Below are 24286 nucleotides of genomic sequence, written 5' to 3' on the forward strand. Positions count from 1 at the left end.
TCAAAAGTTAGGAATTAATGGGGGTAAGCATTCGAAAAATCTGAGCACCTCAACATAGTCAGCGATTTCATTTTCTATCATTAGAGTATGTGTTATTTGCCAGGAAATTTATAGTGGGCAACTTCAGCATGCTGATTCACAATTCCAACATAATAAAGTTGATCTGATATTTCTGACAAATGATTTGTCAGGAATGTCAGATATCATGTATTTCTATGGAAAATCTTATCACTGTCCAACTGCTGCAATGTCAAATGTAGTTCTATGGGGATTAATGTCTTAAAAATTTCGAGTTTCCATTTTGTTTAAGATATCAATGGTTCTGGATGAAGTGTGAGCACGCGTGTGTGAACATATTCAGTCTGCAAGAAATTGCAAGTATTATAGAGTTCTCTGCCCATCCTTCCTACAATATATAATACCATCTTGTATTATAGAGTAAATGTGATCTACTTATTGGTAATTTGAAGAAAATAATACAGTAAGATTCTTACAAGTTGTTGATTCTGACCAGCTAGAAAGCGATAATTAAATTTTTGAATCATCTCTAGCTGTCACAGAAGATCTGCTGTGCTAATTTCGTTTTAAAAATATTATGTTCTGCAGATAGTTAGACCGGAAGTGGATATGGTGGTCCTTCAAGAACTGGACCAATTCATTAACTTGATGCTAACAATCTGATACAATTTTAATTGTTTGGTTCTGGTGTTAAGAGGATAGGGGGCAATCTTGTAGGGGGTCAATAGTTTGTGTCTAGTTTACATCCTTTGTGTATGTGGTAAGCAAGGCAAAACCAGACAGTTCACAACTAGTTGCTTTGGCATCTCCTCTTCTCAAATTTATGTGATATACATGCAGTCCATCACATCATGTCTAGGAGACCATAAAACAATTAGCTTGTGAGCTTGTCTTCAGTGATATTCACTTACATTTGCACATAAATACTTGTGGACCACTTCTGCAAGGTATTATACTTCGACGTAGAGGAAGAAAATATACAAGTAGGCCAGACTACTCAGACTGATCCATGGTTTGTAGAAATATTTATAGCAGCCTCAGAATGAACCAGTCTGCATTTTTCTGAAGTATATCAAATCATTTGTTCGATTAATTATGGAAGACTCAAGGTTCGTGCAATTTCAGGGTGCCATCTGCAAATACTTAACTTCAGGTTCATTTTCTTGATGGATTGGAACTAATTTTGAAGATGAATGATTCCCCGGGCAGGCGAAAAAAGATTGCAATTCTTCACAGGCTGTTTTTCGAGTCTATCAACTTCAATCACAGAGTATTCAACAACCCAAGTTAAAGCATAATCTGATTTAGATTACAGAAAGGGACATAAAGTGAGGGAATTTAGTTATAGGAAGACTGACAGCCTGTTAAGGACCACCCTTGTAAGTTGCAATGGTGGAAATTGATTGGAATCACTAATCATTCATAAAGCAAAAAACACTTTCCTTCAATTTCTCCCAACAATCTTGGTACTATGGACCCTGGTTGTTCAGCTATATGTTTGGAGTAAAAGGTGAAAAGTCATTGACAATGCCTTAATGATGCTCACACCGTCGATTATTCACCAACTCGAACTTTCTACCTCTATTAAGTGACCAATTCTCCCAAAATCTTAAGGTATGGGGAGGAGGGCTTACAGGGTCATATTATATTCTAACATTCTCCCTCACTCGAAAGCCCAGTTTTGGATCAGATACCATGTTAAGTAACCAGTTCTCCCAAAACCTCAAGATATTGAGTGGGCTTACCAGGATCATACTATATTCTAAAATCCTCTTTGTTGCCAGAAAGAGCAATAACTAGACTATACAACTTGAAATGTATGAAAATCTCAAAGTACTGGTTTGAATAAAATCATGGCCCGAATCGGATAGAATCCTCCTTCAATGGGTGTGCATAATCAGCTTCCCAGTCTCCATCATTTCCAATCTCGAATATCTCCAAACAAAAAAATATCAGTTTAAGAGTTCAGATTACTGCTGCATTTGTTTAACCTTCTTTTTGCTCATCACTGTCACATTTTAATTCCTGTAACTATGTGCTTGACTACATTCCAAGACCCTACAATATTTCGATGTCGACTTGTCAGATATGGCCTCATTCAACATCAGGACCATGAAAATTTATGAACAATTTTAATATTTGATCAATACTATCTTGCAGATTACAAGTTACAAATCTCCTGGATTATGTGAAATAATATTTCATTGTAACGCATCGCGCTATTTAAATAATTAAAAGTGCAAGATTACGTAGATGGGATCTTTCTCGGACCCTACTGATACGAGAGCATTGTGCATCTTACACGTCATTTTAGGGTTACATATGAACACAAGCAGAAAAGAAAAAGATTTGTAGCAGAAAAAGCAACTTAACTTTTCCTGAAATAATTTCATGGATTTCTGATCTGACCAAAATATCTAAAGTACCCATATGGTAAGATCTTCCAGACAGCATTACATGGGAAGTTTGTCTATCTGCAAAGAGTAATGCTAGGGATCCCAAAAAGGTTCCCGAATGTTAAGTGGTCTTATTTTATCCGTGTTATTCATGTACACGCACATAAGAGCCTCTTTATTTTTAAGATACACATCCAATCATCTTTCAACTAAGCATTCGGGAACCTCTTTATTTATAAAATACACATCCAATTAACTTTCGTCAACTAAGCATTCGGGAACCATCTCGGGGCCCTTAGCATTTCTCATCTACAAAGGGTATCAATCTATCAGTTCATGATCAACCCATCTTCTACAGAACTCCACTACTTTATTCTCATCTCAGCTTCTTTCTTATGATTTAAGGTAGGTGAAATTGCAGTGTCGATTCCCTAGCCTGCTAGCCGCTGTTGCTAATCGCGGCTTTCATGCACCTTCCACTTCATTTTGAAAAGCAAGATTCTGAAAAGGCCAAGAAATCTTGTTTGCTGTCTTTGAATGAGCAGTAAGTAATCACTGGAACTCAAAAGATGGAATTTTCAAATGACTTTGGATTCCAGCTGCCTAGAACATTTGTCAAGATTCTTATCTTTTGATCAACTATCTGGACTTGACACACCAATAGTCCCCACAACCAGCTGTTAGTGATTATCAATGTAATCCTCCATGATTTACGCGATTTTAACTACCATCCTGTTGTCATATCAGGCCCCTCTAACTAAATCTTTCTACTAGTGATTATGAAATCTTGGAAGATAGATCATAGATCAGCAGTTCAGCATAGAGCAACTTTTTCCTGTCTGTTTAACTAACCATACCCGAAAGGCGAAAGCAAGCATGGTCAGGGTATCTGGGAGCTAGGGTACTTATATAATGCAGTAATAATCACCTGGAATATTAAGGTAGCAGAAGAACCAAGCTATCTGTGCCATAATTTGAACGAAAAATTAACTAAGACGGGTTCAAGATTTCTGAAGTACCCGGAAGCTAATGAACTCTCTAATCCTGGACAAGACCGGAAAAGATAGAACAGCAAAGCTTGATATCAGCAAGAACAAAGAACAAGATTGCCAGAATGATATAACATTGTCACGACGTAAATAAATACAATGATTTATAAGTTTCTGAACAGTTAGGTTACAATGGAGAAGATACAGAAGGTTACACTGAGATGTTTCTTTCTCATTGACCCTACAACACCTCTGTTACCAATTACCATGCTATCACAATACAGTACATGTGGTTGCAGACTTTTTGCACATCACTTTGCTGCAATTAGCTCTAGAATTACAATGGATGAATCTCAAAAATTTCTAAAAATATATATATTAGGTGCAGATAAAATTACTATAAGGAAGAAAACAAGAATGGACAAGAACAAATGCTTCTTTCTATCTTGATATGATATTTTCCGAATCTCCTTGTTGCTGTATATACAGAAATCCCCCTTCAGTTGGGGCCTCAAATCAATTTGTTGATGCTGACAAGCACTATTCATAGCTCAACCTTCATATGGTTTGTGGCATCAGAGGCTGCATTAGCAAGTATTGCACATAAGATATCCAAATACTAATTTTGATAATCTACACACTCGGTAGAGCTTAATTTACCAAAGTTCTCATTATATATCAAAATTCATAATGTCCAGGTATCATGTTTTACAAATAATGCTCACCATGAAAGTTCTCGTGTTGGTTTTGGCCAAATCCCATTTGCACAACATTTTGGAGGTCATCATCCCAGAATGACATCTGAACACGAAAAAGAAGACACTGTAATTAGTATGCAGCCACTTAGACTTAAACTAGGCCATTCCCCAGTTTTACCTCTCTTAAGAATCATAGTTAAGCATGAGCAGAAGACCTAAACTGTAATGCACATTTCAGTTACCTGAGAGGGAATGCCTGTGTTATAGCCGTCAGTTGGAGGCTGTAGCATGCCTGGATTTCGACAAATAGCAGCAGTCAATGAGTTCATGACTAATGGATTCTTAGTTCCATTAGGCATGTTACTCTGTAAATTCGACCCTTGCTGAGACTGGAATGCATAAGGGAACGTCTGAGCTGATGCATCTACTGGGTAAATGTTTTGTGGCATGGAAGCATAAGACTGGAAGATCTGAAAATTAGCACAAATATCCAATTACGTTTAGGTGTGACTATCAAACAGAATTGACATGGAACGTATAACATTAAAAATTGTGTCCGACTTACATCTTTTGAGATGATATCTTCCATGTTTAAACCTGTCCTAGGATTGACCGTTGATAATTTCATTGAAAGGAACTGCAAGAAGCACAGACCAATTCGAAATTTAGTTTATACTACTCAAGTGCTCTGAATTGCAGAAACTAGTTGTGGACTCAGAAATCCCGAAATTACCTCAACTTGATGTTGCAAAGATTGCACATAGTTTATTATCTCATCCAGCATAACAGCTTTTCCAGTAACCTAAATTCAAATTCAAGCTAAATTCATATGTTTTCTCACAAATTTCATCATTAAAGTCAATTACTTATTTCTTATGCAGCATACAAAGAAGCTAAAAAAGTTGTGAACTTTAATCACCTTATTGCATCCAGGGACTAGATCCTGCAGAAACTTCATCCTTTCACTAATTTTTTCTCTTCGAACCTATCAGGAAATTCAGTAATTAGACTACTGATCACATATTCACAATTCATTGCTACCACTAATAATTATGCAAAAGAATGAAACCAATGGTAATTCTTACCCTTTCAGCTAGACTATGGCTATCTGTGGCTTGCCCTCTTCGAGCTCGAACATGAATATAGTCCTTTGGAGGCTCTGGAAGCTTAGAATCTTCCTTACCCTGCTTCTGATTTCCTTCATCTGCTTTACTTCTTTTCGAATTTGGTCCATCATTCTCAGCTCCAGCCTATAAAAATGAACTCATCACACAAAATTCTCAAAAAGTTCAAAACTTAAAAATTTACAAAATTCTTGGAAATAATAAAATACCTTAGCTTCTTTAGCAGATAAAGTCTCCTTTGCCTTTCCTCTGGGAACTGCCTTTCTCTTTTTGACATTAACATCTTTCTGCCCTTTCAGTCCAATTTCTCCACCTGGGATCTGCTCAGAAATTGAAGACTCCTCCATAGAATCACCAATCTCTCCTTTTTCTGGGCTTGATGACCTTGACAACATCCCCAAGCAACCATCTTTATTTTCTTGAATTCTCTGAGATCCCCCAACTTTTGGCAATTTCCCATCAATCCCATTACCAAAACAAGAAAATCTTGCAGCCCTTTCTGCAAAACCAGGATCAGATGAAATCTGCAGATTCCCACCTCTAATTTGATGATCCATGACAGAAAGATTCAATCTTGGAGGAGAATTCAATGGAGTATTATAACAAGAAGTATTAGTACTATTGTTATTATTATAAATATCACCAGAATTACATATACTACCTAATCTACCAATAAGTTCTCTCAAAACAACATTTTGTTGTTCTCCATTCTTGCCTTGAGTGCCAAGGTTTGATGTAGGAGAAGAAACAAGTGAGCTTAAAGCAGACTCAAAAGGATCACCTTGATCCATTGAATTATCCCAGTTGGGATTGTAATAACAATTGGGTATTGAATTATGATCATTAGCTTGAATTTCCATGCCAAACTGTAGAGAATTCCACATCTTATCACTTTCCATGGCTAAGTATAGTTGAAGAAAATGAGTGAAGAAGACTAGCTAAAACAAGAAAGTGTGCTAAAAGTGAAGTAGATAGGAAAATGTTCTTGATTTGGAATATATAAGGAGGAGGATGGATATATAACTCAAGTTGAAGTCAAAACAAAAGGTAGAAATGGAGTTTAAAAATCTGCATTATGAGATGGGTTAGTTTTTTTGCTGCTGGAAATTACTCAAAAAGGTGGTAAAGACAGGGCAGGCAGAGTAGGGTGCTAGTGTGGGGGAGGGCTAGGGTAGGATGGGATGAGTGGCTTTTTTAGGAGACCCTTTTACTGGGTTTAAAACTCGAAAATAAGTCAGAAATCGGTTTTAATTAAAAACTGATTTAAAGTTAAAATTTAGTTTAAGATATTTTTTCCGGAGATTATAGTTTATTTGTTTTTTCTTAAAAAAGTAATTCAATAATCATAAGTTATCATAAATCACTTTTATTTTATTATTATATTTTTAATAATTCATAAATTATAAAAATTATTTAAACAATCATTTTTCTTGGGGGACGGATTTTTTATGCACCAAATATGTTTGATCAATCTTTTATAAATAGAATTATTATAATAATAAAATAAATGAACAATATATGTATTTTTAATGGATATGAAGATAATACAATATTTTAATATTCTATTATATTTTTTTAATTTTGGATAAAATTCTGTAAAAGATGTGGGGAAGAGATGCCAGAGGTGTAAACATCAGCCTAGTGGTGTCTCACTCCATGAAAATGAAATGGTCTCTGAATTGTCTCAAGTGTGAAAATGTCTTTTTATAATGAATAAAATACAAAATAAATAATAAATGGCTCTGATTGGGATGGAAGTGGAAGGCTTCTGCAGAAAAAACTACAGCCACAGCCCACAGGACACTTATTTGTTTATTCTTCTGTAAAAGATGACAGGAAGAATTTATTAGGAGGTTAAAAATAGTGAATAATATATTGCAAATTGCAATAGGTAATTTTATATGGTTTTATAATAATTGAAAATAATATGCTTTTGTTGCTTTGCTTGTACTGGTGCATAACACTCTGGTTGCACTGGCACTGTTTGTTTAGGGTAGGTATGAACAATGATTGTCTTGGAAACTGTGAAGAAAGTTACCATATGTAGGGGTGAGCGTGGTTCGGTTCGGGGCGGTTTTAAGGTAAAACCGGAACCGGAACCGCGAATCTTCGGTTTTTAAAATTAAAAACCGAAACCGCAACCGAACCGTCGGATCGGTTTCGGTTTCAAAAATCTCGGTTCGGTTTTAGTCGGTTCGGTTTCGGTTATAAAACCGCAAGAAACGAGAAAAGGAAAAAAAAATTACGTATTGAATCTTTAAAAATTATTTTACAATATTAAAATTTATCTCTTTGTATCTTTATGGTATTAGATCGATGAAAGAGTCCAAGGCTGCGAGTCTATGATTTTGATAGTATGTTTCGTATTATTTTTTTAGATAAAATCTAAGGTATGTAAAAAGAATCGAACCTAATTCAAGTATTCTCCGACCTATACCAAACTATAATCTTCTATATATTACTTAGTTTCGGTTCGTGATATATTAATATAAATATATGTATATATTATCATAATACACACGTGTATATATGTACATATATAAATATATAAATATATTTATATTTATATATGCATTATAATTTATAAATAATATTCTTTATTTATTTTAAATAATCGGTTCGGTTCGGTTTATTTCGGTTCGGTTTTAATCTAAAACCGGAACCGCAACCATTAGAATCGGTTCGGTTTTTTAATTTGCGGTTTCGGTTCGGTGCGGTTTTATACGGTTCGGTTTTCATCGGTTTTTAACGGTTTCGGTTCGGTTTCGGTTTCAATCCGGTTTTTTGCTCACCCCTAAGTCCATATGTGACACACTGACACTGCTGATAAACAATTTGTTCATATTATAAATTTATTATTTAACCACCTCAAATTACTTCCTCGTAGAAACAGAGAATCAGAACTAATTGATTGATTCATCAATCGAGGATTATTAATAAATTATCGGAGATTTTGAATAAATTCAAAATATTTTGTCAAAGCGACTATGAATTGGTTAATAATATTTTAAGAAGTAATTGGGAAATTTTAGAACATCACCTTCGTTTTATTTTAAAAGTTCATTTTCATTTTTTTTTCCAAACCGAACAATTTTAACTGAAAGTTTACATATTATATAATTAAAAAATACAAAATTACAGACCTCTTCTAAATAAATTTCGTGTGTCGATAATCAGGATCAGAACATATGAAGTCACAAAGCAGATAAAAGAATGATTATAATATAACAATTCATCTTTAAAATGCAAAATCAATGTGTTGCTTTATTAAAGCAGGGATTCTTTCTAACCGAATATAGCAACATGTATGAACATATGAACTGAAATCCCAAATCTGCAATCTCGTATTAATCTCTCGAATGTTCCATGTCATATTTTAAACTGTATAACTACTCTCGAACATGATAAACACCTAAAACCAAGTCGATGAATTGAGTTTTCTTTCACGAAGATCATTTTTCGAAGTCGTAAAATATTGATCACGACTTGTGGATCATAATATTCATATAAGATTGAACCAAATATACCTATCTCGAAAAATAAATTTAAAAAAGTGGTAAGTATCGGAAAAGTGTTTTCAAATATTTTTTATTCACATTTATATTTTCAACGAAAATTACAAATATATCGCAATCCAATTTTATTTTTATATATTTAATTTCAGGTCTGGTATTGTTGGTAGAATGAACTTTACTCCCTCCGTCTCAATTTATAGGTTCATTTTGGAAAAAAAAATTGTCCCAAAATATTTGTTCCCCTCTTCTTTCAATACAAATTTATCCCTATATTAATTGTGATTTTTTTGAAACTCAACATTATTCTCATTTCTCAATGCACTAAATCCCTATATTTATTGTGATTTTTTTGAAACTCAACTATATTCTCACTTATCAATGCATCATTTAATGATGCATGAGATAAGATTTTATCTAACTAATTTTTTTCTTAATAATTAATATGCGTGTTTATTTTAAAATGGACTTATAAATTGAGACGGAGGGAGTATTTCATGGTCCATATGTCTGCAGCCCAAGTGGGAAATCAAGCTCGAAGTTTGAGATTTCTTGTTTTCAGAGTCTTCAACAGTATTATGACGCTCTTTGACCCTCCGACCACTTTCATTTCTGAACTGAACCCGCCGTAACCTTGGCTCACTAATCGAGATAATTTTTACATGTATTTGAAAGAATTTTCACCGTATTTTCATTTTATGAATACAAATGTTAATATCATATTTTTATTTCCTCAAAAAAAAAATCATATTTTTATTCACAAAAGTAGGATTTTAAAAATAATATTTATAAACATGGGGTCAAAATTTTTAAAATTACGTGAAAAAAAGTTAAGCAAATTTTGATTGTGTCCTTTCTAAAACAAACATAACTAATGTGCATAATATTCTAAACTTGAACGTTCACAAAGTATTTAAATCATTTATTTTTCCTAGCTACTACTGCACTATTTTGTTCGTAAAATTCATATCTATTGACAGAAATGAAGTTATAAAGAAATAAAATTACTGCACCATATATCTGAAAAAAAATTGAAAATCAAGATGCATGGAAAATAGGCAACATATTGTCGGCGGTGTAAACGCAATGAATAAATTATGAGCCCCAGCCTGAACTGAAACCGAGTAGAAATTTCGAAATAAAAAATCAAAAATTTAACCGCCCTCGTTATCGAGTAACGTGACCTTCAACTAATCATTTGGATCTTCCAATTTTTCTATGTAAGTAACGTTACAAACATTTTCCTTTGACCAATATGCTCATAGCACAGGTGTCTCTCTACTATTGGCCAGTCTGGGCACAGTTCTCGAGGCAGTGCATTTAAATTATATTTTCTCTGACAATATAGGTAGACTAATCCCAATAATAGCCATACTAATTTTTTACTCCCTCCGTCCCCCTGAGTAGTATACATTGGGAGACGGGGACTCGGCACGGACTTTAATGCTCCTGTAAAGTATAGTTGTGTAATTTATTTTTAAAATTTTCTTTTTCTGAATTAAAGTTTGGATATTATATTTTTATTCAGAAAAAGAAAATCTCAAAAATAAGTTACGGAATTATATTTTATAAGAGCATTGAAATGCGTGTCGAACAGTTGAAAAGAAACGTATACAATTAAATGGGACAGAGGGAGTATCTTTTTAAACTTGGGTGATATCATAATTTTTAATCTTTTCATATTATTGTAATTGGATCAAATTATTGATAGTATTCTATTTGTTCCCACAGGACTAGCCGATTCAAAAACAGTTTGCAGCATGTAAAGATCGGTGAACGTGATTCTTTTTTATATTTCAAAAAAGGAAAAAAAAATAACAGTAAAAAAATTATGATATAAAATCAATCTTATTCGTTATTTTCATATATATTTTTCAATTTATGAATTCAATATTAACAAGTCACACTATTTTACTTCTTTTTCTTACTCTTTTATATTTATTGTATTTTTATGTCCGACGCAATATATATGAATTAGAAGGGAGGGAGGGAAAATCTTTTTTCATTTCACATTTTGAATTTTCAAATTTTTATTTTAATTAATTATTTCCTAGTTGACATTTTGCTTTTCGGGACAAAACACTTTTAAAAGTTTGTTGAATAAAATCATTTTCATGATTTAAGGATTATTTAAGTTACTATGTACTCCAATGTCGGTTTAAGTTATATTTCTTTACAGGTGGATTGAAATATTCAGTACTCTAATATTTTGTATCTATACTTTCTATAGTTCTTAAAAGTTTTTATTAAATAAACTTCACATCCAATTCTTTATTTCTTATTAATATTAATATTTATACTATTATTCTCTATGTTTCATCTTTCTCTTATGAAATTTTCCTATAATTAAGTTTGTGAAATTTCTCCGAATGATATTTTGCAACGCTAAGGAATAAGGATATAGACTAGGATCCAGAACTCCAGTAATTCTTAATTTCTTATGTACCAGCCAGCTATCCTCATTTATACAAGGATCCTGGTCCCTAGCAATCACGTGCCCGGACAATCTTAAACAGCATACTGTTTTTTTAACGTTGGATGAATATCCAGCGGTCTTGATAATACTTGTCAAAAACGAACATGCACACAACCGGTATGGTTTACACAGCTGACCGAGTATAGCCACTACGTCGAATTCTCCAGCCGGTGGTAGTGTTTGATCTCCCTTCATGTTCATATAAGAAAACCCAGGTAGTGTCATAACTCATACCCGCCGACCACCATGATCAGTTGAAACAGTTGGGTGATGTAGCAAATCCGCCCAAGGGTTCGACAATTAGATGTATCTTGTGTTTCCCTCAGCTCTAAGCTCAGACAGGTAAAAATTTCTAGAATCCCACTGTGCTCTCGCACAACAGTTAGGCGCACTGCCACCTGATTTTCCTTGATTGTACGGAGCGAGGACTTCTATATATACAGATATAATTTTCAACACAACAAAGCCAGACTTCATCCACTACGAAGTCATGGAGTTGCCCAAGCCAGCCTGCAGCTGAAACATCCGAATCTGCAGCTGTCACAAGATGTCTAGTATAACAAGGAAAATCCTCAGGCTCTCGAGAAAATAACACAACAATTTCAAGGTGACAACTTCCAGCACAAGCACTAAATTATGAGGAAACTTCCGACACAAGTTTTAATATTTTTAGGGAAATCTTGATCATTTTTAGTACACAACATCTCAACAGCACCATCCTAATTCCAATCTATCCTAGGGTATTGTCACATTCTCTTAATTTATATCTACATTTCCTTCTCTGCTTACTACTACAACTAGCGGTCATAAGGGAACTCCGAATTATTCTCAGTAACTTTAAAGGGCTGTGGATGCTGGCCGGAGCAGTAAAGATTCCACATCTTAAAATATGCTCTTTCAAGATTCCTTACCTGCAATACATTAAAATGATGTTAAAATCAGTGCATGCTCCCTCATGTATGACATGGACTTTATACAAACAATAGCAGAAGTGAAATAAGCACAAGTTATTATAAACAACAATGAACGGCTTTTAAGAACCTCATGAGTGTGTTCCAAGTTCCAACTACATCCTAAATGACAATGTTCGGAAACATATATCACAATGTTTGGAAAGTTCTAGTATGCTGCATGTAAAATATTCATATTCGAAAGAGTCTAGTCTCTTTCTGAACATGGGTTGGAAGTATTATAGTAAATGCATACAAAACAAACACTGACAAGAAATATAAACAGTTCACTTACCCATCTCGCAGTATCAAATAATGGGCAAGTCAGGCGGGATGCCTTGAGTCTTTGTGTAAGATCCTGGAGCTTCGGTCTATTTAGTGCCAGTGACACCGCCTTCTCTTCATACTCTTTCATACTTTAAGTGACAAGAAGTTTTGCACCATGTCAGTAATTAAATTTTCACTTTTTTAATTACGGAAGGAAAAATAGTACCTCATAATATAAATAATAGAATAGTAAATGTGCAATACGCTCGTAAAGAGAATACATTATAATGAAGATTACTAAAGAGTAATGTACCTGCTCACGATCATCTCCTCTCCAAGTCCAGTGGCTAGACACAATGAACCAGCAACTCTAGTTGCCATTTTCTCAAGTGGAAGTGTCACCATTGGCAGACCAGCCCAAAGAACATCTGTACCTGTAGTGTGTGCATTACATAGGGGACTGCCCAGGAGAACAACAAAAATCAACATAAGACCTAAAAATAATAGAGTATATTTTATGAGATATAAACACACTATGCAAGTGAAGATGTAACATACGAGTCGAGGAACAAATCGGCCAAGGCACTGCGCTTAATATGTTCACTTTTCATTGCAACATCAGTAAAAATAATTTGGTCTGGTTGCACTCCCTGTGCAGCAGCATCTGGACAACACATAGCAACCAGATTTAAGTGTACATGTCACCATACAACCAGCATAGGAAAATAAAATGAAATTTGTACACCAAAACTCTGAAAGAAAGCAAAAGAGATCACAACTGCAATGACTCGTCATGCATACACACTCTTAGACCACCTTTATAACCCATTAAAATTATTTGATTCAAACTAAATACTTACATGCACGCAGTCTTGGTTCACCTGCAGCTGGAAATCGAAGAAGCCAAAGTGCACTGTTAGGCACCCGTTTTAGAATGTTGCACCTGATAACAAATGTCAGAATATTACATTAAATCTAAATTACACGTCAAAGCTAAATTCTGCCCTTTAAACCATCTATAAATTACCAAGTGATGAATATCTCAGGATCAATCTTGTAGAGCTGATTAAAGAAGGCAAATATAAATTTGTCCTCTGGCAATCCATAATCTGATCGCTTGGGTTGGCAGGCAGGATCCAGCACATCTCGGTTTTTCTATATGCAATTGAAATCATTAGAAAAACCAAGTCAACATTCGAAAAAATTACTTCCAGCATTATCTATCACGAATGAAGCACAAATCTCAAAAGAAAACTACGAGCCCAATATACTAACCTGCTTGTAATCATTTACAAAGTAACAGTGAGGGAGATGGACGAGTGTCTCCGAGTATATATGAGAAAATTTGGTTGGAGAAACAAACTGCAACAAAAGAGTATTGAATCTCACAACTGACTGTATGCTAATTATAATTAGAAAAAGTTACACAGAGATAAAACCAACTTGCTGACCTCATCAGTGACCAGATAGTCTATGTAGGTAGCCCCTGTAGTTCCAGGAAATCCCATGTAAGAGACCTGGATTGGAGCTGGCTGCATGGCAAATATTTCATTTCTAGCACCCTGTGGAATACATATAAACAAGATCAGAAAAAGTTAAAGACGCAAACAGTGTCCACAACAACAAAAAAACGACTTTACTAAACTAAAAAATGAAACCGCAGAGGGCAACTACAAGTTTACAGCAGAACCCGACCAGATTGACAAATCTGCAATTTTTTTCATTGTTTAATAAAGCCCAAACCAACATCTCTTAGAGACTACTTTATTATATGCATGTCAGATATTAACCAAAGATCTTTTCAACTTAGTCTATTGCTGTGAGGATGAAAATTTGATAGGGAAGAACATCTGTACAAAATAATAAACCTTGGTATAGCCATTAAGGTTGATGAGAATTTGGATTTGATTCTCATTAATTAGCCTGGCAATCATATCAGATGACATGGCCGATACATCTATAAAGTGTTCGGCTTCCGACTGAGTGCGCAACCTCCATTCAGAGCCATCATTTGGACTTAAAGCATAGCAGAAAACCTAAAAAGATTGAAACCAAGTTTAATTCAACATCAAACAGCACATGAAATCATGGAGCCTCCGCAGATTACTCAGATTAAGTTAAATATAATTTCAAACCTCAACATTTTGCACATCATGCATGCCAAAGACAGAACCCATCAGATGGGATAATGGATGGTTACCAAAATCGCTGCTCACATAGCTAAAACCAAAACAGAATTACCAAATGTTTCTCCGTGTCAGTGGAAACTCCAAACGCTATATTAGTACACAACCTAAAAAGACAAAGAAGATGGATCCAAATTTAACGTACCCAATTCTCAATCGACCGTTTCTACCACCCCCCTTAATAGCGATTGGCACGGGATGGGTAAAGGGAGGAAGAGAAAACCGGGAAGCAACTACGGAACAATGTTGTGCATATTTCCGGCTACAGCAATCATAATATTTAATGAGTATTGAATAAAGGCAATGGCACGCTAATAGTAAAAATATTATGCAATCATCACCTTATCTCAAGTGCAAGCATAGGATCGAGGGGATAGGCTATTGCATGGAATGGCTGAACACTTGGAAGAACTGACATCTGAAAACAGTAAATACAAGTTAGATGTACAGTCTAACTAGATGAATCCCTTATACTACTCTGCTCTACAGCAAAGGGAAAATACTGAAACGAGAGGTTAAATCATGTTTATCAAGGGGAACCTTGATTTGCCTTTGAAGAATCCCTTCGACTTCAATAAACATCTTCTTCCGCCCATCCCAGTCGCATACACACTGAAAGGCAGATTATTACACAAATAAGCTATGTATTATATCATACTTTGATTAGACTCTCGTCTATCGTCTAAAATATGAAAGAAAAAGAAGCCTCAATATTACTTATCTGTCCAGAATGTCATCAGGCAGTGATTATGTACTACTAACTATCATAGATCAACAAGCTAGATTAACTTTCAGGTTCCAAGTTGCAACTGTTACTAGCGGCAACTAAGGTCTCAATTTTATTCGTTATAGTAGACATGAGCATGTTGCTTTATTGTATGGTCTTAAAGCTATGACTCAAAGCTATGACTAGAGAAGGGGCTCATTGCATTCAGTGTTTTATAAGCACCCAAGCCATAGTTAATAGATGCAAAAACAGAATGATATTAATGTACCTGTAACGTGTGAAGAAGATTACAAGTAGCTTCTGGAAAATCAGGGCGCAGAGCCAAAGCTTGTTTATAACTTTTGATAGCAGCTTCCACATGCCCACTGGTGTTTACCCACAAACAGAAGGTTAATGCTTGGGCATTTATGTAGAAATAATAACAGGATCAAACTGGGTGTGTTTAAACACATAAGAGTAGTTTTAATTACCTGTCCTTGTAAGCTGAAGCCAAATTTGCATGAGCTTCAGCCATGGTTGGTCGGATCGCCACAGCTCGTAGATAGTCTTGAATTGCTTCAGTAACTCTTCCGATCTCCTTATAAGTGTTTCCCCGATTAACAAGTCCATCGGCTGCATGTGGATCGATGCGGAGAACTTCATTATAGCATGATATAGCATCCGCATAATTACCCTGCAATCAGAACTAGAATCAACAACAAAGCTTTGGCCAAGGAATAACAGTGTGTTGTACAGTAGACAGAGTTCTTAACAAATCAACATATTTATGACAGATCAAGATATACATTATAGTATGTGGGTGAGAGAAAGCAAGGGAATAACTGAATGAAGTCATAAACATGAGGCTTGAAAGGCAGAAGCTGCTACCTGCTGTTTGTAAATGATTGCTAAATTATTGAAAGGGGCAGAAAGTCCGGTTGTAACAGATAATGTGGCCTTATAACACTGTGCAGCAGCAGGGGTCATGTTCCTACATAAGAAACAATCAATAAAATGTTTTGCTGTCTCAAGCATTACACGGGAAAAAAAAATTCTATTGAGAAGTAAAAAAGCACAATAGCCATCAGCTAAATTATACCATTCCATGTAGATATTTCCTAGATTAGTAAGAGCCTGAGGATGGGCTGGTTGTAGAGCAAGGCATTGCTGGACAAAATAACAGATCTTCTTTTATCAAAATACAAGCTCAAATAGAAAGAAAGTTCCCAAGGCATAGAACAACAAACAAAACATACTCGATAGCAGTGACTAGCTTCTTCAACTCTACCAGCATCCTTCAGTGCATTCCCCTAAAAAACAAGGTTGTGAAAAGAGTTCAACTACGGTAAAAAACTATAATAAATGTATTATCTCTCAATAATCTTAAATCAAATCAATATCATGAATAACAATATCTGTGTCACATGAATAGTGTAATATAGGAAGATCTTTTAACCATATTCCATACTGAACTTAAAATACGATTCCCGGTCCAATCAACAATTACTTTCGAATAAAAGATTTTCTTTTGAACTTGACATTATAATATTAGCTTTGTCGTGAAATATATATATATATATATATATATATATATATATTAAAAGTCAACCATATTTAAGGTTTGACTGCAAATTATACATAACTTACAGCCCAACAAATTAATAAATAATATCTAATAGTAAATCAAATATACTTTTTAATGATACTTTTTTCATAATTATAATGTCTAACAATAATTATTAATTGTTGGTCAAAGTTAGCTTAATTTGACTTCTAGATTTTATAAATCGCCTTTTTACAGGACAGAGGGAGTATATTATATTAGAACTAGAAGTTTAAGAGCAAACCAAATTATTATATGCCTCCAAGAACCCAGCATCACATGCAATGGCTCGCTTGTAGTTGAGTATTGCCATGTCCATTTTCCCTTGCTCATAGAATATACTAGCTAAGTTACCTGCGTAATTGAATTGCCAAAACGAAAATAAATAATAAAATCAAAATCAAAACTACTGAATCACATATGACTTCGCTAATAGTAACTAGTAAGATGGTTAATGATATAAGTACGCAGTGTAGATATTCAATCCACACGATATACATAAAAGGGACTCACCGAAGGCCATTGCATAATCAGGGCGCGCCTGAAGAGCACGCTGGTAGCACACGATAGCCTCTTGAGGCATTCCCAGAGCCTGCAAGATATAACAAATATTTAAGTTAACCAGAGAATGCTTTACCCAGCATATAAAGTTAATCACCTACTACAGTAACTTACCTTATATACATTACCCAGGTTTAGATAAGCATCTGCAAATGTTGGTTTGAGCTTAACAGCTTCCTGAGAATCAGTTCCACCACATTTGTGTTTCAAGATACCATATAAATAACTCGCATACAAAAAACACATATGCATACAACAATATCCAATCAATTATATGATATCATACTAAAATCTATTTACTATTTTGTTCCCATACACATACACTTGTATACAAAATCATAGATGCATAACAATATTGAATCGATTATGTTATATCACACTGAAATTTACTATAGATTAAGTGTCATATTTAACAAGTCTGCCACAAATCAATACTACACACAAATGAATACTATGCGAAAATGAAAGACCAAGAAATAAGACATGATTAATTTTCCCTAACAACATGAATTTCTATTGTCGCTGCCAAAAAGAACACTGTCTTGAGTCCCTTAACAACTACAGAACGGCTAAAATTCACATTATTAGAGAGTATATGACTCTGACAAGTCCTCACTTTCGGATACTTTTCAGAAGCTTTATTTATCATCAATGAACTGCATTTTATGCCACTTGTAGGAAAAAGTCAACAAGTGTTAAGCGTGACAAAACAACAAGAGCGTATCGAAATTAGAATCCATCATATATTTTTAATGTAAGAGAAATCCACTCATCGATACATGTATTAATTAATATATGTCATGACTCAGTATATAGTATATACCTTGTAATATTGGAGAGCCCTATTCAGATCACCCGATTCCATAAAAAGACCAGCAAGATTGGACCATGCAATTGCAAAATTTGGCTGTATACGGAGAGCCTCAATATAGCAGTTGTATGCCTAGGTAAAAGAAATGTGTTAGTATATCCTCAGAAGAAACTTTAATGTCAAAGTATTGTATCTTGGCCTACTCGAGTAATAACAGACAGACTAAAATAATTTGTCGGGCAATTAGTAACTTGACTTTTAATGACACCTCATTTACAGGTACATAAATAACAATATCCCACACATTCAGAAAATTCATGTATGTCAATAATATATGGTAAAAAAGAAAACTATGACGTATACTATCGGATTTTATGGACCTTAATACAGATTCATTCTGTTTACAGGATATCATGCATATAGAAGTCGAAACAAGTATTTTACTATTGTAAAGAAAATGACAAGAAGATATAGCAGCAGCATCGATTCACAACATTTAAATCCGTCATCTTCGGACACTAGAATAACAAGGTGACAATATAACAAATATAAAATTCATACAATATCTTACCTCGTTTACCATTCCTTGAGCCTTCATCAGATTCCCTAAATTACTATGTGCGTCAACCTACAACACTTAACATAATTAACGAGCCATCCCCCAAATCCATATTACAATTATTTGCAAAACCAAGACAAATGTTACCAAACGAGGGTTTATGGCAAGAGCCTGTCTACAGCATTGAGCTGCATCACTCATCCTCCCTTTCCGCATGTATGCACTTGCCAAATTCGACCAAGCATCAGCGAAATTAGGACGAAGCTGCAGTAATAGAGCAGTTGAACGAGAGGAAATACAACCAGGAGGTAGCATAGAAAGATATAGTTTGCAAGACAACATAATCCTCTCATCCATTTTCACCCATAAAAGATGCTAAGTAAGCCTTCTATCCACCACCATTTTGGAGGCGAACAAATTTTCCAGACATTTTTACAGAGTCTTCCCGACACGTACTAAATGTCATAACAATCATACAAAATACAATCAGTCTCAAATTTTCACTTCATTTCTCATTTTCATCTCACTTTCCACAATGTAGTCATAAGACCACACAATGTACTCTACCATGAAACCTGTAATATACACTTACACACAATATCAAACAAACTTTCACCACTCATACAGATAGCCCAAATGAGACTGATTTCAAGTGGGTCACTATAGGCATTCTTAGCTCAGATCATCTATGCAACAACACAGTACAGGTTTTATGTGACATTCAGAACTGATATGCCATCCATTTCTCGAGGAAAATATTGTGCAAAATATATGTGGTTATTAATATATCCAGTTCTCCGGCTACAGTTGGTTGGCGTGAAGATCAGCAGGTTATGAAAAAGTCACTGGTATGTATGAAGGTAGAGAACAATAAAACAATCGGACCAACAACATTAAAAATCAGATGCACGACCGATTGCTGCACAAACCTCAATAGCGATTAAATAGTAGCGGATGGCAATATCAATGTTGCCTTTTTCCTGTGTAAAAAGAAAAAGGAGAGTTACATAAGTCAAAATTAAAGACTGTACTATGGTAGTTGAAATGATCCTATCTACCTTCCAAGCATTAGCCATGTTTCCGTAGCACTCGGCAAAATGAGGATCAATCTGCAGAGCTTCCTCATTCTTGGCAATGCAAAAATCAAATTCATGCAACTAAAACAGCAGAAGGGGCTGGATCAGTATGCATAAATTGCTTGATAACAATAAGAAACTGACAAGAAATAATTCCAATGACCTGATAATGAACTGCGCCCATCAGAAGAAGATTATCTGTACGGCTTGGATTTCTCTGATAAACAGCCTTGCTATTTTCTAAAGCTTGCTTAAAGTTGCCAGCCTTGTAGTCTTGATGAGCAAGAGCCATGAGCATGTCCTCATCCACTGCAACACAAGTAAAAGTTATTTAATTAACCATAATACAAACCAAGTGCAACTAGTATACTCAGATATTTTTAATAGTTTACAAATGACCAAGCAGCAAAAATTAGTTATTTAAGGTTTAATTACACCTAACTGGATTAGAGGCGTAGAGCTCTCCAAGACCGGGAAACTATGGGCAATCAAATTCACACAAATAAATGTCATGGAGAAAGACCAACAGGGCATCCACATCCTCATATATAGGCCATAAAGATAATGTGTACACATGTAACTGAATTGTACACTTACAATTCTTTACTAAAAAGAGATGGTTAAGGCAAGGTGCCTGACCTAGCTCATCTCCGACATTAAAGTGTGTGCGACCCTAGAGGAACTAAAGTCCATAATAAGTTCAATTTACACCATCAGCTTTCGTGGAGGATTATTCAGTTTGAAATGCAATTTTTGTAGAACTCGAAAAGAACAACCATAAGGTCAATCTTTTATCCCAGAATTAAAGTTCAAAGGAGCATATACTGGCAACTTCGCGGAAGTGTCTGCTGTCTGATTTTCCGCAATAGAATCTTCGAAACTACTTCAGACAATTAACATTTATTACTAAACACTGTACTGTATCCAGCGCATCTTCTCTATACCTCCGCAAACTAGTATCCAAATTTAAATTTACTCTTTATTCCAAATTATGCCTTTTGGAACTATCTTCTTACAACACATATATACTGACAAACAAAATCAACAGAACCACTAGCCAATCAAATTTACTAGCTATAAACATTCCACGCACTACTATCACATGCATCAACACATCAATCCACTTAAATTACCCGGAAACTAAACAATCACAAAGCTAAACTAGCCAAACCCGAAGCTCATATCAAACAAACACCAAAGATCACGCCTTTTTCTCTCCCAACTAACAAATATCACACCTTTAAAATCAAAATCAACATTTAGAACACTACAAAAACCAATTAAATTACAAAATCATAAAAACCCTAGCTTTACCACTTCCACCAATCAAAACACGACCAATTAAACTACAGAATCAAAAAAACCCTGACTTTGCCACTTCAACCAATCAAAACAAACACAAAAATCAAAACCCTGGTTCCACTCTAATCAACCACACTCAAAATACAACCATCACAAATCAAAAACCCTAGAACCAAAATTAAACCAATTAACAATCATAAATATCCTAGCTTTACCACTTCAACCAATCAAAACAACACAAAAACAACAAAAACTCTAATTTCGCCACTTCAATCAACCAAACAAACTAAAAGCACAACCAATCACAAAATCAAAACCCTAGAACCAAAATCAAACCAATTACCTTCCCTCGCATCCAAACCAGCGCCAATTCGGAGCCCCGATACCGGCTCCGAGTGCAGCAAAAACGGATCATTCCTGTGATCGCCGGTGTTGTAAACCCTAGGCACCACCATCTGCTGCTGCTGCTGCAATTGAAGCTGCCGCAGATCGTTTTGCACCGATAGCATCTCGAATCACTAGTAATTGTATATAGATACAGGTAATTGTGCGTATGTATTACTAGAAAGTGAAGAGAAATCGAAGAGATTCACGGGACGAGAAGATGGTGAGTGAATTTTGTCATAAAAATAAGAGATTTACGCGAAGAAAAGCTAATGATTCGAGATATATATGCCCAATTGAGAGAGGGGGGAGATTTTTATTTTTATTTTCCTTTTCTGCGACGCGTTTGGTGAGTGTGGATTCTAGAATATATTCTATGGTGATCAATCGGATTTGTACATGTGTAAGGGATGGATTATCTTTTGATTAATTAGAGAGTGATTGACACTTTGCACCCCTTATGTTTAAGCGTTTTTTCGATTTGGTCTCAAACAAATTTTTTTGGCAGTATGCACCCTAAAGTTTGAAAAGCGCTTCGCTTTGCACCCCTTTGACCCCTCTCCGTTTAATTGACCGTTAAAGTTAACGGATTTGGGATTTACGCTTTGCACCCCATACTTTTAATTTTTTTTCATGAGTATTTTGAAATTTTGACTTTGGGAAAAATCAGACATCGTAATATTGTGAAGCTATTTGGTTTCTGTTATCACCAGGGTTCCAATTTGCTTGTCTACGAGTACCTTGCAAGGGGTATCCTTGGAGATTTACTTCATGGATCCTCTTTTACCTTGGAATGGCCAATACGCTTCACCGTTGCTCTTGGGATACCCAAGGACTTTCATATTTGCATCATGACTGCAAGCCAAGGATTATTCACCGTGATATAAAATCCAATAACATCTTACTTGATGATGACTTTGAAGCTCATGTTGGTGATTTTGGTTTGGCGAAGGTTATTACATGCCTCAGTCCAAGTCCATGTCAGCAATTGCAGGATCATACGGATACATAGCCCCTGTCATGCCCTCTGAATTTCTCTATTCATTTTAAAATTTTCAACATCTTTATTTCTGATGTTTATATTCACCTAAATATTTTGAATTAAGTTCATGTTTCTCGTTGATGTATTTTATAATATATAAAATCAGATTTATATTTCTATGCAAAGCTACAAGACTAATCCCTCACACCTGAATCTCCGTATTAACATATGTGTTGAATCTGTTGCACTAGGAACTCAGCTATGCACCTGAATCCTTAAGATTCTGACCTTCAAACCAAAGATCCCTCCTACACCTTATCGCTTGTTATATATAAATTTAAAAATGTATAAATATGATATAATATATAAAAGTTAATAATCTGTGCTTACAAGTGCTTAGCGCGGGTAGAGATAATATTTTATAAGTAATAGAGAGATTTAATTTGTAACAAAACAGAACAATAGATGTATTTTTTTTACGTATTTAGTTATTATATGTGCGGAGGAAGTAGGAACTACAAACTATGTTTCCCAAAAACATGATTAGTTAAGTAAAAAATTTCATTTTCATTGTTTTGATGGCGTTAATATTATCATTTAATTAACATTCATACCTACACAATGAAGGTGATGGAAAAATGTGATATATATAGCTATGGGGTTGTGCTATTGGAGTTGCTAACAAGAAAAGCTCCTGTTAGTCTCAGGATATTAAGCACACAAGCTCTTAGTTGCTAGTCTCCGCACCTTTAGCTGTTCAAATAGGCCTTATCTTGATTAGGTGAACTATAAAGGTCTCCCTTATTAACAGTAATACCAGGGGGTAGAATGGTGCAAGCAGGCAAATTGCTTCAAATTGTTTTAAAATGCTCATAAAAAAAATTAAAACTGTGGGGTGCAAAGTGCAAATCTTACATCTGTTAACTTTAACGGTCAATTAAACGGAGAGTGGTCAAAGGGGTGCAAAGCGAAGCGCTTTTCAAATTTTAGGGTGCATACTGCCAAAAAAAATTGTTTGAGACCGAATCGAAAAAACGCCTAAACATAAGGGGTGCAAAGTGTCAATCACTCTTAATTAAATTGTGGTGCCTAATTAGGGTACCGTTTCGGTAATTTTAACTGATGCATGGTTGCGGATGTGATGTCGAATATCAGTTACAGACGGGCGAATCCTTGCGAGATGAACAATCTTTTCACAAGTAAATTCTTGCGGAATGAACAATTTTTGATCGTGAAATTTGAACTCTTGCAATGGTTGTCGTCGGCTCAGATTTGACACGAGATTTCCAGATCTCAAAAAATATCAATAAAATAAAATAATTCCTAATAGACCCAATATCGAATAAAGACAGACATAATTAAATGAGAACAAAACGAAACACTCTAAAAAAAGACAAAATAAATATTCTGAAAAGAAGGACACACAGATACCGACAAATAGGTGGGACTTTTCATCGGAGAAAAATCGGTGGAAATCCCTCGGCCATCTTCCCCTTGCACTTTTTATAGCTTAAGATTTGAAAAAAAAAAAATCAACAATTTAACTTATACTTTATAAGATTTTTCAAATTTTTGGAACCAATCCTGACCTTTGTTTTTTGGTGGGTTGTTTAATTGTATATTTTCTTTATTATAATTTATCATTTTTGCAAACCTTTTTACATCAACGGGAAAAGAATCTTCCTT

The 24286-nt window shown here is 34.9% G+C and overlaps 2 protein-coding genes across 2 annotated transcripts; both read right to left on the minus strand.

Annotated features, from left to right (window-relative positions):
- Positions 1-3520: 3520 nt before the first annotated feature.
- LOC108197109 (transcription factor bHLH62) lies at positions 3521-6264 on the minus strand. Its single transcript, XM_017364619.2, has 8 exons — positions 5435-6264; positions 5187-5351; positions 5021-5086; positions 4835-4903; positions 4667-4738; positions 4344-4571; positions 4129-4204; positions 3521-3985 (listed from the first exon to the last, which is right to left on the minus strand). The coding sequence occupies exons 1-8, from the start codon at positions 6122-6124 to the stop codon at positions 3948-3950; spliced, it is 1404 nt and encodes a 467-aa protein (XP_017220108.1). The 5' UTR covers positions 6125-6264; the 3' UTR covers positions 3521-3947.
- A 5549-nt stretch (positions 6265-11813) lies between these two features.
- Positions 11814-22019, minus strand: LOC108199354 (probable UDP-N-acetylglucosamine--peptide N-acetylglucosaminyltransferase SEC). The gene is made up of 28 exons (XM_017367136.2): positions 21578-22019; positions 20096-20241; positions 19915-20013; positions 19786-19836; positions 19004-19120; positions 18869-18925; positions 18310-18429; positions 17601-17663; positions 17439-17517; positions 17170-17279; positions 16579-16632; positions 16422-16489; positions 16211-16313; positions 15814-16016; positions 15612-15708; positions 15157-15228; positions 14958-15034; positions 14762-14878; positions 14566-14650; positions 14299-14466; positions 13882-13992; positions 13706-13792; positions 13458-13585; positions 13291-13373; positions 12989-13094; positions 12744-12890; positions 12459-12579; positions 11814-12124 (listed from the first exon to the last, which is right to left on the minus strand). Exons 1-28 carry the CDS (start codon positions 21741-21743, stop codon positions 12011-12013), a joined length of 2949 nt encoding a protein of 982 aa, XP_017222625.1. The 5' UTR covers positions 21744-22019; the 3' UTR covers positions 11814-12010.
- Between the last annotated feature and the right edge of the window lie 2267 nt (positions 22020-24286).

The sequence above is a fragment of the Daucus carota genome, chromosome 8 (genome assembly GCF_001625215.2).
Source record: "Daucus carota subsp. sativus chromosome 8, DH1 v3.0, whole genome shotgun sequence".
In the NCBI taxonomy this organism is placed as follows: domain Eukaryota; kingdom Viridiplantae; phylum Streptophyta; class Magnoliopsida; order Apiales; family Apiaceae; genus Daucus; species Daucus carota.